At 41.5% G+C, this 20,353-nt stretch overlaps 1 protein-coding gene across 1 annotated transcript in view; it reads right to left on the minus strand.

Annotated features, from left to right (window-relative positions):
* Window positions 1–5,007: 5,007 nt before the first annotated feature.
* The window catches only part of LOC145394429 ((3R)-3-hydroxyacyl-CoA dehydrogenase-like), a 62,903-nt gene continuing 47,557 nt past the window's right edge, over window positions 5,008–20,353 (minus strand). Inside the window, exon 6 of the mRNA XM_080268294.1 lies at window positions 5,008–5,315. Within this exon, the coding sequence (XP_080124420.1) occupies window positions 5,224–5,315 (92 nt within the window). The 3' untranslated portion in view covers window positions 5,008–5,223. The remainder of the gene's footprint in view (window positions 5,316–20,353) is intronic.

Genomic DNA, 20,353 nt, shown 5'->3' on the forward strand with positions numbered 1-20,353 from the left:
TTCTCCAGATTACCATCACTTTAATCTTTTCTACATTTACTCTCAAGGCACAGCGGTCACAGACAACAGCAAAACTCTGAACTAGTCTACCAAGTCATATATATATATATATATATATATATATATATATATATATATATATATATATACCATCATGATCATCATCATCAGCCATTAAAATATATATATATATATATATATATATATATATATATATATATATATATATATATATATATATATATATATATCATCAGCCATTAAAAGTCCACTGCTGAACAAAGGCCTCACCCAACCTTTTCCACGAAAACATTGACTGAGCCAATCTTTGCCACGCTTTCCCTGCAGATTTCTCTATCTCATCTCTCCACCTTCTGTCTGGCCTTTTTCTACTACGCTTACAATCTCTTGGTGTCCAGTCAGTCAGCCTCTTGCTCCATCGGTTATCGCTTATTCTTGCTACATCCTGCCCACCTCCATTTATGTTCTTTTATAACTTCTATAATATCTTTGACTTTAGTCTGCGCTCTCACTCAAGTTGAACTTTTCCTGTCTCTAAAGATATTCCCAACATTGGCCTTTCCATTGCGCTCTGAGAACGGATTAATTTATTTTCCATCGATTTTTTCAGTTTCCAGGTCTCACAACCATACGTCATAGCTGGAATTATACATTCGTTATTTACTTTTCGTTTCATACAAACTGGCAAGCTACTTTTCGTAATGTCTCTATGTTTACCGAAAGCTTTCCATCGAATTGTAATGCGTCTTTTTATTTCGCTATCATGATCTTTCATTAATTTTAGTATTTGTCCCAAGTAGTTATACTCCTCAACATCTTCAAGAATTTCTTCGCTCATTCTGGTAACGCTCTTTGGTTTTGGTGGATTAAAAACATTAGTTTTACTCCAGTTCACCTATAGCCCTACTTTCAGACTTTCTCTGTTCAGGTCATTTAACTTTTCTTGCAATGCCTCCGCTGTTTCTGAGATTAGGACAATGTCATCTGCAAATCTTAAATGATTTGTCTTATATATATATATATATATATATATATATATATATATATATATGTGTGTGTGTGTGTGTGTGTGTGTGTGTGTGTACAAGAGATTATTAGATTATACTAAGCCAGATGAATCGCTATGGAAGAGATGTTATTAAGTCTCCCATGCGAACGTAAATACAATTCATAGAAAGAGCCATTGTTTTTAGTTGTAATGTTTTATGCTTTACTACTAAGTCATATACCTCATAGTGGTGGTAGGTGGTGACGACCATCATCCACACATCTGATGTAATGCTGCCTAATTCTTCCTTGACCTTTAACATTCTGTCTCTGTGTCTGTCCTCGTCTCTTCCCGTTTTTCCCTTTCCTTCTAGTTACTTTTTATTACTCTTCCTTTCACTTCAGGCAGCTCTACACTAAGTGACAAACCTAACTGTTTCCTGTAACTCAGGAAACCATTCACAGCGCTGGGATGTAACCATATAACCAGATAATGTGGTGCCGTGGAGCCTGATTTTGTCCCCCTGCTAACTGGCTGGAGTGACTAAAACTTGAAGTCACTCCAGAAACCAAACTCCCAAGTTTCCCCACGCCTCGCAGTCGAGACAATATCAACAGCAAGGGAACATCAGTTTACTACAAGGGATGGACTTGTACGAGCTGTTGATTGTCTGTGGCTGATGGGTATGCTCCGGCCAGACAGATGAGTTGATCCACAAGAATATCTCATAGTAAGCATCAAGTGTATCCAACAGCTGCGTTCAACATAGCTTCTAATGTATAGTCCATTGTTCTAAACTTTGCCTAAAATATGATATCAACGGCGAATTGAAGCATGTGCCCCATTCCACATCACCAGTGAAGAGGAAAGGTATGTGCGGCAAAATATAATAATACTGATAAAACGAAGCCTGAGTCTATTGATACTAACAGTCTCAGACCCCTATGACTCACTGTTTGCTGAACAAATTCATATATACAGTATATATATATATATATATATATATATATATATATATATATATATATATATATATATATATATCTATATATATATATATCTCTCCACCACAGATCTTCCTCATGGGAACCTTAGTTTTGCCACGAAAAGGAGTGGCTGTAATGTACGATAATTTAACTGTTGTATGGTGCAATACTTTCTGCTGCCAGTGTGTTATGATGATCTAGCCTTTAGCTTGAATGAACTGACTTGGCTGACAGTTTCCTATTGCAAAATGCAGAGTAAGGGAGAGAAGGCTGGGAAGACCTTTTTATGTGTACAGATCAGGGAATTCCTTAACTCAGCATAGCGTGATGGCACTGAGTATATTTGATGTCCCCCTTATCTCTCTCCTAAGGGAGTTAGTGAGAGATATCAACTTGACTCCAAGAGAATAGGACGAACCTCTTCTAATAAATAACCTGTTTCCGTGGAAGCTTTGTTATAATCTGAGTTCCTGGTTGTGTATCTATCGTCCAACATATCCAGCTACAATAAACTGGCAGAGATCTTCTTACATACCAATAATGAGATGAAGAGCATCTCTGTTATTTCAGACGTTTCAGAGACACAGTCACTATCATCAGTGGATCTAAGAGTTTAAACGACAATAACCAATGTCAGTAAAGAAAATATATAAAACCTGCGTTTATTTAAAGATACATGAGTTAATATAAGAAAATTATATATAAAGAAAATATATAACAAGGGTGCCGTATAAAAGCAACACGCTTTCTCTTTGCAAAATCAGAATAAGAGGATAAAGGCTGGCTAGCTATACTAGATATGAAAAGTACAAAGTAGGAGTTGGCCTGTTGAAGTAGTTGTTGCGTGAATAGTGGAGTAGCTCTAACTGAACTATTGAGACTAGGTCGAATTCTACAAATATGAATTGATTCGGCAGTGATGAGCTCTAAGGGAGACTAGAACGATGTTAGTATAAGCAAATCAGCAGAAGAAAAAAGATGATCATAAGGGTGAGATTGCTCTCTGATAGAAGAATAAGAAAGCTTAGAAAGGTGCCTTCCAGTCTCTGTGGATTCATCTTGGTGCTTAAGAATTTGGTGGAGCAGCCACTATCTAGCAGGACAGCTAGAACATAAAAACAAATAAAACCACAGTGGACCGGAGGTTAATGGGAACTAAAGCGGGATGTTTACGAAAGCTGCCAATAGTAGGCTATTCTTGTTGGTAATGATTATCTTAAAAATTAATTAGTGGATAACACTCAAGGAGAAGTTTTTTTGTGAGTTCTCCAAATTCCATAGGTTAAAGATTCTAAGTATTGGAACTATGTTTACATACACCCTTTATCGACAGTGTGAAGTGGCTTGTTTGGGGAAAACTTTGAATTTAGAAACCTGCTCAAGAGTTTCTCAAAAAAATGGACGGGATATTTATTGTTGGCAAAATTTACTCAAGAACAAAATTTCGGAGTGGAAAGTGAGTCATAAGGAGCATATATTGTTCCCCCTGCTGAACAAAGTAGTTATACTGTTAATCTTAAAACGATACAGGATGTAACTGAGGACATTTGTTCTTAGGCTGGTGAAAATAGGTTTGCGGCAAACACTTGTAGATAAGTGAGTGGAGTGACTGGTAAACATAATGTCAACGAATGGAAGACTTTTATGTTTTTCAACTCTACGAGTAAAATTTATGTTGGGATATTGGGAGTCAAAATAAACCCCCCAAAACTGAATGTGAGCAAGGTTGTTCAATGTGAGAACAGTGTCATCCATGTACCTTTGGCGGAAAAAAAAATGGGCTTAAAATCACTGGGATAATTATCAAGCCAGGTTTGTTCATTGTGGCAAAGAAAAGCATTTGCATGTGAAGGATCTAGTGGTGACCCCCATCACCACTCCACCCATTTGAGTAAAAAATTTATCATTATGTCTCAACAGGGATTGGTGGGGTAGCTATCTCCAACAAGCTGTACAATGATTTCCTGTTCAAGCCAACTGACACGAGAATAGAAATACTGGTCTTATGTGCGATAAGGCGAGTCGTTTCATGCAGGGGAACATTTGTAAACAGGGATTCTACATCAAAGCCAGCCAGATTGACTGGGTGATCAAATTTCAGAGAAGTGATCTCCTTCACAACCTCTGCAGAAATTCTGAACGATATATTTATTTATTTATAGGAAACTGATCAGAACCAAAAATTTTGCTGTATTACACTTGAAAGTACCTATAGATGAAATGATGAGTCTTTAACGTATATTAGGCTTGTGAACTTTGGTAGACTATAAAGATAGCCAGAAACAGAACCAGAAAGATACATACTAATAAGTGTTACTATAGTGTGGATCTACCAAGACATTTACACTACAGCATGCGGTAAGGATAGAATAGGTAATGTTAGGTTAGGGTAATTTATGATAGGTCAGGTCAGGTTGGGATAGGATAGGGTATATGATAGGTTAGGTTAGGTTAGGTTAGGACATGACAGGACAGGACAGGACAGGATAGGATAGGTAAGGTTGGGTTAAGTTCTGTCTTGTCCTAGCAGAACTTGATTTAACCTAACCTCACCTAACCTAAGCCATCCTAACCTAACCTATGCTAACCTAACTTCTTCTATCCTAAAGTGTCCCAGTACACCACAAGCTGTAATGTAAATGTCCCGATAGAATGCACATTATAGAAGCACCGACTAGTAGTCGTACTATCACCAAATTCGTTATTAATACTTCGTAGTACTTTGTTTAGATTATCTTCATGCATAAGGATGGTACAAAGAATATCAGAATTGGTGATCTTAAATTCGGAGGAGTCACTGAGAATATAATTAAGTTTAAATTCATAATCATTCTTATTGTAGACAACTACACCCTTCCTTGTCGGGACGAGTAATAATTATTTCATCATTTCTGAATTATTTCAAAACCATAAGAAATATGCAGTCCCCCGTTTCTTTCCATGCGTATAGTACTGTTTAAAAGAAATTCTAGCTAAAGCAGATTCATTATACAGTACCACACACAAGTCCAGTCTTACTTGTAGATGTTGTATTTCTTTAAACCTGAACATAATCTCTCAAAAGGTAAGAAGAACTTCACATAGTTTAAGCGAAAACGAAGGACAGCAAATTCCAGGCATAACGAAAAAACATCGAACTGAAAGCAATTGTTAAGTCAGTATAGATAAAATCATTTTTTATCTCTCCACAAGGCCTTTGACTGGGGAGGAGAAAGATGTGTATGGTGATCACATGGCGTATCCTCCCGTCACCTCAACACAGGCCCCCACCATGTAGCTGCTCCGCTCGCTCAGCAGAAACGCCACCACTTCAGCCACTTCTGTATTTGGCGAGAAAAAATATAGTATGAACAACTTAGAACTGAGCAAGTTTCTTAAGTTCCTTATGGCTGTCCGTTGCCTAAAAGTGAAAATAGGGACCTGGATGTAACTCGATGGTTGTGTACCGTATTCTGGGGAAATGTTTGGATGTTTTCCATCTCAGTCACACTTGTGTGTGTTTGTGATTGTGCTTTGCCTCTAAATACTGCCCGCTCATGTTGGACTGAGCCCCAATACTTGTTCCTTCCATTGAAATTCACTTCCTAACAAACTAATTCTTCCCCTGCCCCCTTCCTTTCCACCGACTTAGTGGTTTGCCACGAACATCTGTTTTTTTCCTTTTCCGTCACACAGGCTGTATCCTCGTTAGAGCGCTGGCCTGAAAACTTAGAATGTGATGAGTATGATAATAACGGAGCTTTGCGACTGAACCCATGATTCATCAGTCTTGTAATTTGATTCTCTTTGCTTACTTATTTTTTCTCTTCCTCAGACCAACCTCCATAAGTGCCTCTCATCATACATTCAGCCATCATCCCCTACCTCCCATCAGTTATACACAAAGATGGCATCATTTCTTACTTCACTCTTGCGTTCAAAATAAGTTATGCAACCCTGGTTTTGCACAGAAAACACAACTGTTCCCACATATGAACAATAGAAAGGTTCTAGAGCAGAACTGCATTTTCAGGCATTCGATAGAACTTAATGAGATACACTGGTTATAAGTCAAAAACCAGCCTAGGAACGCACATATTTTTAAATTTTTTAGAAGGAAAAATCAGATAGACACGGTTCTTTGCTCTCCCCGCACATGCACCCACACACACACACGGGCGCCCAAATTCAATGGGTGTTCCTAGCTGCGTCACTCATTCATTCAGTTACTGTACGATTTTGAATGATGAACTTTGGTAAGCTGCAACCACAGAATTATATGAGTGCCACAAGGGGAGTGGGGCGTTGAAGGGTAGGAGTATTAATGGTGTCTAGAGTGTATCTGAGGTGCGGGTGTTTTTCGTTTTGAGTGTGCCTGGAGTGTATCTGAGGGGTTTGTCCAAAGACAAAATGTGTCTGGATATGTCGGGGTGCTGGATACGGCCTTGGTGGGTGCAGTTTTGAAAGGTCTGATGAGGTGAATGCGCCTGATATCACCTACGTAGTGGTCTCAGATTCAGTGATTGCATTCTCTGTCCATTAATGACTAGACATTCTTCCGTAATCATAATGAGTTGTGTACCAGTCGATGCATGAAAAGTGCCATGCATGACGGAACAATTAAAAATAAAGTATTCAGAAGCAAGTAAACATTATTCACGAGATTAAGAAACAATAACAAATAAGTAAATAAATAAATAAAATAGTATGTTTTCATTCTCTGATGTGCATTGTCTAATTGTTCCCACTACAATAAACCTGATATCCACACAGTCCTACTGTGGTGTACTGTATTACTTAACCCATCACCCGAGCACTTTCGCACCTCCGACACTCCCCAGTCCCGACCACTTTTGGAACAAAAAAATATTGGGCAAAAACTTCCGCTTTAGTTGAGAAACAAAGGAAAATCACAAAGAAAGTGCTTACCATGGTCCGCAACTGGTCAGAACAGGTGAGGTCCCCCGCGCCAGGTATCGAATTCTATCATTGATGTGTGAGGCACTCACGTTTTCTATGGTAGGTAATTTTGGGAGAAACAACAAACAACACCTCTACATTTATTGAATTTGAACTAATAAACAATAAGAATAACAATATAATGAATTTCAATGACATATATATGAAAAATAGGCATTGTACCTTCACGCGAGCATAGCGAGTTTGGTCCGATTGGTAAAACGCTATGTGCAAAGTTTCTTGTTTCAGTCAACATATAATTTTTTCTACTTGTATAATACTATTTCAATGCCATTTTACCATTTTGTATTGTATGTAAATGTTTTCAGCTGTTTTCATTCATTACGATGACATGTAGCATAAGTATAGCGCACATATGCATACTCAGCGCACTCGCTACGACTTGTATTTCAACATACAACATTGTTTTATCACTTTCATAATATTTTTTTCTTTACATTGAACCTTTCCTCCACCACTGTAAATGTTTTCAATTATTTACATTCATTACGAGGGCATTTAGCAAAATGCTAGCACATATTCTCGTAGCAAGCACACTCTCTAACACTCGTGTTTCCACTTTTACTTTATTTCTTCAATTCCAATATACTTTACCACTTACAATACACCCAATTACACGCTATTCTGCACTATACATATTTACTGGCATTATTTATTCTAGTGAGCGTCAGAATATCGCATGAAAATACCCTCGCAATGAATGTTTCGACCAACATAATACTCAAACACTTACATACTAATATTCCACTTATATTACACCCGTGTTCACATGTAGACTCCTATTTACATATTTACGGGCCTTATTTATTCCACTGAGCGTCTGAATATCGCATCAAAATACCCTCGCAAGGTATGTTTCCACTTAGATAATATTCATACACTTATAATAATAATTTTCCACTTATATTACACCCGTTTCCACTTCCATACTACTATTTACAGATCTACGGGCCTTATAATTACACTGAGCGTCTGTTTGTCGCATTTATTTCAACGTATCAGCGTCCTATCGCAATCACACCTTATCAGAAGTGCAGGAACATGTGAAACTCACTGAAACATGGGTGAATACACAGACCCACGTCACACTGAACACACTCATAGCGGGTGTCCTTTCTCTGAGTGGTGGGTCTCACCCGGGAATTGCTACACACGTGACACCTGCGCTGGGGCCTAGGTCTATTTGCTTGGGGAGGTATGGGATTGGGGAACTGGCGGGCGGATAATCTCAGGGGAGGGTGGGCACCTGGGGCTGTGCGGGTGCGGTGCTGGGGCCTTTCAACCGCATACCTTGCAACAATCTCTCGTGTCAGCTCCCTCACAAATCCTTCAAAGGTTTCCTGAACTCCTGCTGTCATGGCGTGAAGGTGGTGGCAATTCAGGGCAGTACTGTCAAGCAGGTGAAAGAATAGTTTTCTGTACCACTTCATCGTGGTCCTGGCACACTCGACATTGGATATCATGGAGTCTGCCTGGTCCACCAGGCGCATGTTGATATTATAATCAAGCACACACTTAGGTTTCCATATGTGGCGCCTGTTCTCGCTCCGATAATCTACCGACTCTGTACGGTGCATCAAGGGATGGTGAACCGTGGACAAGAGGCGGACTTCTCTATTGTGGTTCCACACTGTTGCAAGGATATTGTTGGCCTGGAAAAAGACCACCTCATTTCTGTCAAGTTTCCTCCCCACCTTGTCCCTGTGACGCCGGCTCACCTTGACGGTCTCACAGATCCCCGTGTCATGCCTGTGTAGATAACGAGCGAGAAGAGGGCTAGTGTACCAATTGTCAAGGTAAAGTACGTGACCACGATGAAGGTAGTCTTCTATCATTGTCTTTACCACTGCTCCAGACAGACCAATACTCCGATCTTCTATTATGTCTGTCTGTGCACCGGTGTACAAGAGTATGTCTTGCACATTACCAGTCCTACAGTCACACATAACAAAGATCTTGAACCCAAAACGGTGCCTTTTGCTGGGTATGTACTGCCGAAATGAAATATTGCCTCTCCACAACACGAGACTCTCGTCTATGACGAGGTCTTTATAGGGATAAAATGAGGAACGGAATGTCTGCCTTAGGTGATCAAAAACCAACCTAATTCGCCTCATCTTATCTGCGTCATTAGCATTTTCATGATCATCAGCATCATAGAAATGGAGGTGGCTTAGAATTTGCTGAAACCGATTACGGCTCATTACTTGGCCAAATATTGGTGTGAGCATATTAGGGCCCCTTGTCCAGTATGCAGGAATTCGGTTCTTTCGTACAATACCCATCAACAGTACCAGGGCCAAAAACAAAAACATTTCTGCAAGGGAGACTGGGTAATCATAGAGGATAGAATGCCTGCTCCTTGTGCCCTGTCTTTCACTCTCACGCCGCTGGCTGGTAGCGAACCGGTTTGTTTGATCCACTATTTCCTCCACAAAACCCTCACTGAAGAAAAGGTGGAAAAAATCCAGCCTGGCTGAATTAAGGTGAATACCGGGAGCAATGCAGCCAGCACGCCCCTGCTCAGTGAATGGGTGAATGAGGGGAGTAAAATCGCTCCCATCCTCCCAATTCCATGCCACAGAATCCTCGTCCCAATCGTCCCCATCCTCGCCTTCATCAGGGTGGGGAGGAGATGATGGTGGGGGAGGTTGGGGAGGAGGAGTGCGGAGGGCTTCCCAACTCGCACTCCCCTTCCCTCAGCCTTTACCCTTCCCCTTTTCCTTACCCTTTCGACCTTGGGGAACATCAGGGGGCTGTGGGGAGGAAGCCCGGGAATATTGGGGAGCATAAGACGTGCTGGGGAGTGGCTCCTCCTCACCTCCCTGCTCCATCACCACACCACGTGATTCACCACTCACCCTCACTGCCCCACGTGATACTCCCCGCCGCCTCACACCACCACGTGACTCACTCCCGCCACTTTCACTTTCCACACTCCTCCCAACACTTTCCCTTTCACTCCCCACTCCCTCAACGCCACTTCCGCCATCCCCAAACAAAACACTAGGCCCATACCTGTTAGAACGATGTGGTGTGTGCTCTGGGCCGCGATGAGTAATAACTTCACGGCCGTACCACATGGCAGCACATCCCACGGCTCTGTCCTCGTCCTCGTCCTCGAAATCGGGCTCCACGTCACATAGGAGCTGGCTAGAGGATCTTGTACGTTGTTTTTGTGCAGCCTGACCCTCTCCTACAGCACGATAAGTCACGTAGCGCCGCTTCCTAGAGGACGGGACTTCCTCATCACTGCTGCTGCTTTCCACATCCTCTGGTTGGACATAATCTTTGTCCATCTCCTCGTAATCGAGTGGCAAATCACTATTGCCAGTAAAGGCATCCAGGGTGGCTTGAATTTCCTCCTCTGAGAGACCTCTATGCGCTATGTCTGAGCAGGACCGTTGCTAACAGGTGAGTGACCGAGCTGCAGGTGAGCGCGGGTCGTGCGGGGTAGCCGAGTGTCCCCGCCTAGTGGCAGGTAGGGGAAGGTCGTGCGACACTACGTACCAAAAATCTCACGCGAATTTTGACAATTGTGGAAATTATGCAACTTGCAATTGCAAAATGTACCAGTATGTTGACAGGACTGGCAAATGCAAAATGTTGCAACGTATCCATACGTTGACGGGACGTCTCGGGTTAACGGGGGGTGCGACAAAGTCATACATGTGCGCCTATATGCACTTTTTGTCACTAAGTCGCACCTCGCCAGGCAAATGTCAAACTGCAGACGATTTTTCTATCCAGTCGACCTTCATACGACTAAATAAAGCTTTAGAAAGAACTCTTCCCTCGGATGGATTAAGAGAGGTTATATTATTTAAACCCTCCAGTTTGAAACCTCTCCCATGATCTATTTCAAAAATATCTGGAGACAACAAGAATGAAATTCTGGAAACTGATGGCTGTGATGGAGTAAATTACGATATTTCGACCCCTCCGCTGCAAGTCACCATCCAGACGCTTTTATCTAATTTAGGAAGGCCTCTCATATATGGGTTAATGGGTTGATGAAGGCTGTACCTAACCCACACGGTCCAATACGTCCCCTGGAAAGAGTGAGAACATAGTGCCAAAAGAAGCGGTCACAGCGAAGGTGTTATCTGTTGTTGGAACCTTCCTTCGTTGTGTTAAATATCCTGCTTCGAATTCTCTGAACTCCTAAAGCCTCCTGCTTCTTCTTTATTCATCTCCAGTCGAAATACCTCTTCTAATATATATAAAATCGTCTAAAGATAGGAGGAATAAAAACAAAGTATTTTGTGCAGGAGGTAATGCTAATTGTTCGAACCCTTCTTCACCGAGTTCATTATCCTGTTTCAATTACACTGAACCCTTAAAGCTAGCAAGTAAATAAGAGATGTCCCATACCGTGATAGGGCTAATAGTGACCGTATTCACACTATAGCGGTATTTTAGTTCTGTTCATTGAGCGGTCATAAACAGTCGCAACACTAGACTTCCCTTGACATGACTGGTGTAGATGTTCTTCTTACAAAAATGGCAGCACGACAATATGGCTTATGTCAACTGAACGATAACGATTCTAGCTGACTGAAATAAATGATACAGAAGATGTGTCCAGGACTAGTTTTATACTAATTAATTTATTTTGATCTCTCTCTCTCTCTCTCTCTCTCTCTCTCTCTCTCTCACACACACACACACACACACACACACACACACACACCCACACATAAGTTCTGTCCCACAGTTACCACCAAACTTACTCCCCAAGTACACACACTTAGCAAACACCTCACACTGGAGCCACATCTACAAACCTCTCATCTACATCCTCATTCGACACACAGCTGTTCAGGGGAAGGAAGGAGGAAAACATCTCAATTTCTTTTGCTCATCCATGGATAGAGGATTAACTATTTATTTACAGAGGATACAGATCTCTCAGCTAACGATAAGTAATTTTCTCATAACTCTTCCTTCTTTAACCATTCAAGACAGTTTCTTTTTTTTTCTTCCCTTACACTCATGCCTCTCATTTACGCCCCCACAACCACACTTCTTACTCACACCATTATCCATCATTACACATACTCTCACACTCACACTTACATCTCTCACCCATACTCACAGTTTTACCCATCATTACACATACTCATCCACTCTCACTTACTCACACCTCTCACCCATATCAACAACTACATCTCCACCCTCATCCACACGCACACCCACACCCACCCACACCCGCCTTCACCCACACTCACTCACACCCACCTCCACCAACACTCACTCACACCTGCCTCCACCCATACTCACCCCCCACATCCGCTTCCACCCACAACCACAACCACCAAAGCATCACACTAACGCCCACATCATCATACGCACACTCACTACACTCGCACCCACTTACACCTACATCCGTGCCTACTCGCACCCCTAATTCAGTACATTAATTTGCCTATTTTCACCATGGATCTATTTCTCTTATGTATCTAGGTTTCCTACATGGACCTGATATAGAAATGAACCTATTTTCCCCATGGACCTAGTTTTCCAAATGGACATAATTTATTCCCATGAAGAAGTACGTCATTCATACATAGACCTGTTATGCTTAATAATATTATGTAACAGCAACAGTAATGTATTATACAGGATTCATCGCCGTGGGAGTTAACAAATTTTTCAGTTACAAGCACGTAAATCCATTTCCGGCTGCATCTACAGGTAATCTCCTCTATCTATCTGTCTGTCTATTGCCAGATGCCTCAATCTCGTTTGGGATGGCCACAAACAAATTGCCTCCACGTCGTCCTGTCCCCCGCCATTTCACTGCCCTGTTCCCAACTCACACCCCCCTCTCTCATATACCTCTCCACCCCATCCCTTCATCTCATCCTCGGCCTCCCCCTCCCTCTTCCCCCCTCCACCTCACTCACATACACTCTCTTCGTCAGTCTTTCTCCCTCCATCCTCTCCACATGGCCAAAACACCTCAGTGTGTTCCTCATAACACTTCCTATCACATCCACATCCACACCACAACGCTCCTTTAGATCCTCATTCGTCAGCCTGTCTCTCCATGTGACTCCACAGGCTCCTCTTAAATAACTCATTTTCACTGCTCTCACTCTTGACTTGTGGCCCTCCAACAACGTCCAAGCTTCACTTCCATACGTTAGAGTTGGTATCACAATACTGTCATGTAGTAACTTTGTCACTTCCATGCTCACTTCCCTGTTTCTTTTCACTGCTTTCAAAGAACCAGCAACCTTTCCTCCCTGCTGCACCCTTTCAAGCACTTCACCCTCCAAACCTCCATCCTTACTCATCACACTACCCAAGTACTTAAACGTACTCACATTTTCCAATTCCTCACCATCCAACCTCGCTGTACATTCACTGACTTCACCTCTCTCAAAGACCATCACTTTAATCTTCCCTGCATTCACCTTTAGATTCCGTTTCTTGCACACTCTCCCAAACTCATCCACCAAACCTTGCAGCTCCCCTTCATCTTCACTCAACAACACAGTATCATCTGCAAACAACAGTACAGGGAGTTTCCAAACACTATCCTCTCTCACCAGGGCCACTCCAACATCCACTACCCTATCTTGTACCTCTTTCATTACCCCATCCATGAACAGATTGAACAACCATGGAGACATGACACATCCCTGTTTCAACCCAACCTTCAAAGAGAAAAATTCACTTAGTTCACCGTCCACACTCACTGCCTTAGCACCATCATACATACTCTTCACAGCATTCAGCAACATCCCATTTACTCCATATATTCTTAATACTTTCCACAATCCTTGTCTATCCACCCTGTCATATGCTTTCTCCAAATCCATGAAAGCCGCATACAACTTCTTTCCCTTCTCTAGAAACTTTTCCACTAAAGATCTAAGAATGAATATCTGATCTACACAACCTCTTCCTTTCCTAAAGCCTCCCTGTTCTTCTCCAACTAATTCCTCTGTTCTTTCTCTAACTCTGTCAATAAGTATCCTACCATACACTTTTTCTATTATACTAAGAAGACAAATGCCCCTGTGATTACCACACACTTCTTTTTCCCCTTTTCCATTGTACAAGGGAATAATTATACCTGACTTCCAATCCTCAGGGACTCTACCTTCTTCCCAGGCCAATCTGCACATCTTCCACATCCATTCTACTACTATCTCTCCCCCATGCTTCAGCATTTCACCACACACTCCATCAATTCCTGGGGCTTTCCCCAATTTAACTTTCTTCATTGCTTCCACAACTTCTATCCTACTGATTTCTTCCTGTCTTCTCATCTCCCTCTTTCTCCCAGCCATTCCCCAGCCACTTATACTCGCATTACTTCCATCCTGTATGTTCAACAATTCCTTAAAGTGTTCTCTCCATCTGCTCACTCTTTTTCCCTTCTCCACGAGTGATCTACCATTTTTATCTTTCACTCCCTTGTTAACCTCACTTCCACCCTGTCTTACTCTCTTCACCTCTTTCCAGAACATTTTCTTACAGTCCCTCCACTTTACACTCAAATTCCTTCCAAATTCCTCATCCACTCTCTTCTTACTCTCTCTTACTAATCTTTTCACCTCCCTCTTTCTTTCTACATATAACTCTCTCTTCCACTACTCAACTTCTTCCACGCCCCTATTTCTCATCCATTCATTGTATGCTTTCTTTTGTACCACAGCCTGTCTCACCTCTTCAGTCCACCACGCTGTTCCTTGAACCCCTCTCCGTCTTCTCTTCCTCCCACACACCACATCACATGCTGTACATATTTCTTCTGTAAATATCCTGCACACACCTTCCACGTCTCCCATCTGCTCCAATTCATATTTATCCAATCGTTCCTCCTCTTCTCTCTTATATTCTACCTTTTTCTCATCCTCTTGTAACCTTTCCACTCTCCTTGCATATGCTACATCCTCCCATACTTCCTTTCTTCTGTTTCTCCATCTTACTTGGGCCTTGGTCTACTCCCCCAGCCTGTATGCTCTTGCATCCATCACACACCTTCGCATCCTTTCATCTAAACGAACATAATCAATATGTTGTAGTAATATGTTGGCAGAAATGTATATGTACAACAGATATACGCATATATTCATACAACAGTAATATTGTTAGGTCATTCCATTAAATATGGTGTTTTGCCTATTGTAATGCCTAGTATTACAATCAACTTGGATGATCATTAAGTGAAATACATAATTCTGGTAACAAAGAATTGTAGGAACAATGTAGTTACATTGTATGAATGTAACTGTTACATATTTTTTTATTGAAATAATATTGTAATTATTACATAATTGCATTTTTTAAAAGTATTGTTGTAATTGTTACATAACTGTATTTTTTATTGAAGTAATATTGTTATTGTTAAATAACTGCAGTATTATCATAGTTAATTGTAGTAACTGTAGTAATATTGTACAAATACATTGTATGTTACATTGTAAGTTGTTACATAATTGTGTCCACATGCATATAATTGCCTACTTGTAACACAGCAGCAAGGTACAGCCATGAATCGTACTATAGGAATCACACATATATAACACTTGCGTAATAATATTACACAATATCAATGAGCTTAGTTAGGTTGCACAGTTATTATTGAAAATGATATGTCACCCCATATTTTGTTATTTTATATAAAAATATATGTACAATATGTACAATGTAATATACAGTACTATAGCACTAGCCGTGTGTGTGTGTGTGTGTGTGTGTATTTTGGGCACCCAAAACTACATATTCAGATCACACCAAAACTGGCACAAAAATCACAAAACAATTGCTGATATAATAAAAACTTGGTCCCATCACGATTGAAAAACTTTTACTGTATTTAATGAGCGATCACATTTTGACCAAAGAACGCTGCTCCCGGAGCCCGGCATAGTATCTCTGTAGAATTTTTTGCCCAGAGGTAGAGCTAAAATAACTGTAGCAGTAGCCGTGTGTCTGTGTGTGTACTTCGGACTTGTGTTCGGACAACTTGGGTTCCTTTCCCGAAGCTGCAAATAACACGATCAATTGGTTAGCTGCAAAAAATCCAAGTGACAACATAACACTAGAACAGTACATAAATGCAAGAGCCCTTCACAGGAGCAAGTGCGAGGGACCCGAAGAACCCACGAGCACTTGTCTAATATACTATAGCACTAGCCGTCTGTGTGTGTGTGTGTGTGTGTGTGTGTGTTTTGGGCAGCCGACTCTACATATTCAAATCACACCAAACTGTCACAAAAATCGCAAAAAATTCGCTGATGTGAAAAAACATGGTCACATTATGATTGAAAAACTTTTACTATATTTAATGAGCGATCACATTTTGACCAAAAAACGCAGCTCCAGGCGCCCAGCATAGGATCTCCGTTGAATTTTTTGCCCATAGGTTCAGCTAAAATAAACTATACCAGCAAGAAAGTCCTCCGCAGGAGCAAGTGCGAGGGGCCCGAAGGGCCCACAAGCATTTGTATTAACTATAAACACTCACTTGGTGTTCGTTTGTACCTATGGTGGACAATGTATGTGTCTGCACTGTGTGGAAATCTTTGTCTTCGCGATTGTGTGAAAGAGGTTGTTCATTCTTGCTAACGTCATTTGTGTTGGCCATTTTTTTATCTCTTCCTGAAATTAGCTTTAATTAATAATTGTTATTACTTTTCTTTTAATTGCCCACTGGGCTAATGTGATAGCAATTTTACTTATCACTTTGAAGATAGAATGTTGCGTAGTTGTACGCATGAAGCACTTATTTTCTGTATGAATAAGAGAGTAAATGAATGAATATATACAGTATAGAAATGTTGTTGGTGGTGCAAGTACTTAGTGATTGACTAAATGTAGATAACTGAAGTAGGTATATGTAAGGAAGTACGTTTTATATGTTTGTGCAGAATGTTTGTCTATCACTGTATCTATCACTCTGTATTGTATATATATGAAGTAAATATTCAACTTAATGATTTTTACCATGGTAGGAATGGTCTGTGTGGTGATAGCGGTGTCAGACACGGGTTGATTGACGTGTTATGATGTTTTCAGCAAATTCTGGCACAGTGCATCACCTTTTCACTCTGGTAGCTGTGGTGGTGAAGGAGTAACGGTGAGTAACGGTGAGTGATTAACCGTGAATAACGGTGGGTGGTGAGTGGGTCTGGGCTGTCCGGTAGTTGTTGCGTCGTCTGTCCCATCAACCCTGCATCAGCGTAGTGGTTGTGGTGATGGAGGGTGCTTGGGGAGAAGGGTGGGGTCAGGTGGGGGTTGATGTGGTTGTGGGTTGTGAGTCAGTGCTCCCCTTACAGCACTGTTTCTTAACTTGTATTGTAGTGCTTCTGGTTACTTGGTCATAGATTTGTAGGCTTCTCGAGATGCTTATGATTTCTTGTACAATGTTTAATTGTAGTTTCTTGTTGTATGGTGTGAACTTGAAGATGATGCTGGTTACCGTCTCACCTGCTTGTAGATGTGGCTTGTTTCGTGGCAATCATATATACTTGTAGTTTATCATGAATCGCAGAACTGAAGCTCGTAGCTGAAGAGAACTGTCGTAGCTGAATGTTGAATGTAGATAAAATTGTGAGGTGTAAGTAGATTTTATTGTAGTTCGTTGGTTCGCTGATTGTAGACTGAGGTAGAAATTGGAAGGCTGGTTGTAATTATTGATCGTCAAACCACTGCCAGTATAAAGTTGAGAGGCGTCGTGTGGCTCGACCTTGTAGTAGTTTTTGTTTTCTATACTGATAATGTAGACTCAACTGTAGACTCGAAGACGTGGTTCGTACGCTTGCTGCCACCATATACAATATATCGTAATTGTAGTTATAATGAATTGTAGTCATCGGCGAGCTATTGCAACCGTATGTTGATTTGTAGGGATTTTACGAAAGGAGAGAATGTTTGTTGTACTTGTCGTAAATGGCAGGAGAAAGATAAAGATGAGTCTGGGATTAGACTGCAGTTTATTTTCTTCAAAGGGAATATCACAACAGTAATACTGAGTATGCCTCGTGTACTGAGGTGAGAGAGGTTACTGTCTAACTCACGTGCTCCTTCCTACTCTCCTTACCGTTTCTATTCTCTCTTCAAACCCTTTCTGCTCTGTCTCTCCCAGTTCCCCTGTATATGACTGGCTGTGTCATGTGTAAGGCACAGTTGCGTGGAACCTTCCTGAGCCTTGGGACTTTCCGATTTTGTGTCACACCTTGCTGTGTGTGGCATTCCTAACTGAGAATGTGCGAATGCCACTTCCTCTAGCCCTAGGCATGACTTTCATCTAACCTCTATATGACGTATATACGTTACTAGCTATTACGTAGTGTTATGGAAGTTTAGAATCCTGACACTTTCCCCATGGGCCTGTTTTCCAACAACGACATTTACTGCACACTGATACGTGTGCATTTCAAACACAGACCTCTTAACCAATGGAGGCATTTCACTATGAGCCTATATACCTACTCCAGTATCTTTCCGAGTAATAGTCCTTATGGACCTATTTTCCATGTACTGACCTATTCCCAGCTTGGAACTATTCACTCTAATGACCTACTCCCATGGGCCTATTATTTCACTACCTGCCAGTCCACCTACACACCCACCCATCAATGCACAGAACCACAGCTTCACTCACTGTAGTCTGTCTCAAAATTAGGATGACATAAACCCATCTCCTGCCTTTGTCCTGGAAATAGGCCCCCACCCACCCCACTTACACAACTAAGCAACCACACCGCTCGCTGGCTCAGTGGTAGCGTTCTCGCTTGCCATCTGGCAGACGGGAGTTCATGCCTCGCTCAGGTTGCGAAAAGTTTCACTGATGAAGTGGACGGTTACTGTCCCCCTTGAGCAAGGGGACGGGTGTGTGCGTGTGTGAAGGTCACAGCCTTGCCCTTAGATCGGACTATATGAGCTCTCAGCTCCCTTCCGGGAGGGTAAAAAAGCTGACGATCACGACCATCAAGTGATCCTGACCGACCCTGTGAATTACATCCCACCCACCTCACTTAACCACCCCTACAACCCCACTTATCCAATCCAATGACCTCACCCCAACCATACCCACTCAATCCAATCCGCCAGTGCAACCACCATCCTACTTCGAACTACCCACCCACCCGGCTGCATACTTCCGTTCTGTATACTCTTTCGTCTCACCACCGGGAACCTTCAGCCAGGAATTATGCTCGGGCTGTTGTTTCAAAACTAATGATAGTTTTTGCTCAAAAATATGCTCAATGTGTTTCCCAGGCAAAATTACTACAATTCACCTGACCTAAACCAACTGAACCTACCCTATCCCAGTACGGCTGCTTGGCTGAGGTGGCTGGCTGTAGTATTGAGACGAATACCCATACAGAATGGAAATATACCACCCAGCCATCAACCTACCAATTGTCTGACCATGTTGCAACAGCTGGATGACTCCCAATTTTACACACACACACACACACACACACACACACACACACACACACACACACACACACACACACACACATGAAAACACAGGACAAATATGCCATTTCCAGTGGAGTTCAGTTTGGTAGGAATGGTTTGTTGTTGTCATTGCCGATTAAGTCGCACCCAGTTGAGTCTAAATTGGTAGGTGTAACTGGTCATTGTAACTGAGAGAAATGGTTTGTTATTGTTATGGTCGATTGAGCAGGATCCAGTTGAGTCCAAATTGGTAGGTATAATTGTTTTTTCCAGTAGTCGTTCTTAATCTGCTACAGAGCCAGGGGGGGATCCTGTGAGCACTCTCTGCCTGTTGACGGCCCTGAGATACTATTGTATCCGTACCAGTATCAAATATTTCTCTTGTAAGACTATGTATGTTTCCTTTCAGGTGTTTGAAAGAGTTATAGTGACGATGATACTTTTTCTTTCATGTCTTACGTAATTGTTTTTTAAAAATCCTTGACTGAGGAATTTTCTTGTGATCCGTTGGATTCTTGTAGTAATGTTTTCCAAATCTGTACTTGCCTTTGTGACCCGTAGCAATTGAGACATGTATACACCGTATGCTGGAACTCAAGGTATGTTTTGCGACAAATTTGGGTATGATACAATTTCAAAATTATAATAATCTCTTTTATCATAGAATTTGGTGATATAACTTCCTTTTCTATTTTGATATTAATTTCCAAAAAGCTTGCTCGGCAGTTGTCAGTGCTTCCGGATATATTTCTTTTATCCTTTCATTCATCTCTCCATCACTGTTTAAGGATATTAGATTGCCAATGAATCGTCTAGTTTTGTTAAATTTCTTCGCTACTGAATATTGAACTTTCGACATTCGTCCCATCCACTTGAATTCATAACTATATAAGTATAGATTTGCCATGAATGGGGCTGGGTCTATTCCCATGGGTATACCTATGCACTGTTTGGAAACCATATTTCT

The sequence above is a fragment of the Coenobita brevimanus genome, chromosome 27 (assembly GCF_032717465.1).
Source record: "Coenobita brevimanus isolate Jiangsu-jjx chromosome 27, ASM3271746v2, whole genome shotgun sequence".
NCBI lineage: Eukaryota > Metazoa > Arthropoda > Malacostraca > Decapoda > Coenobitidae > Coenobita > Coenobita brevimanus.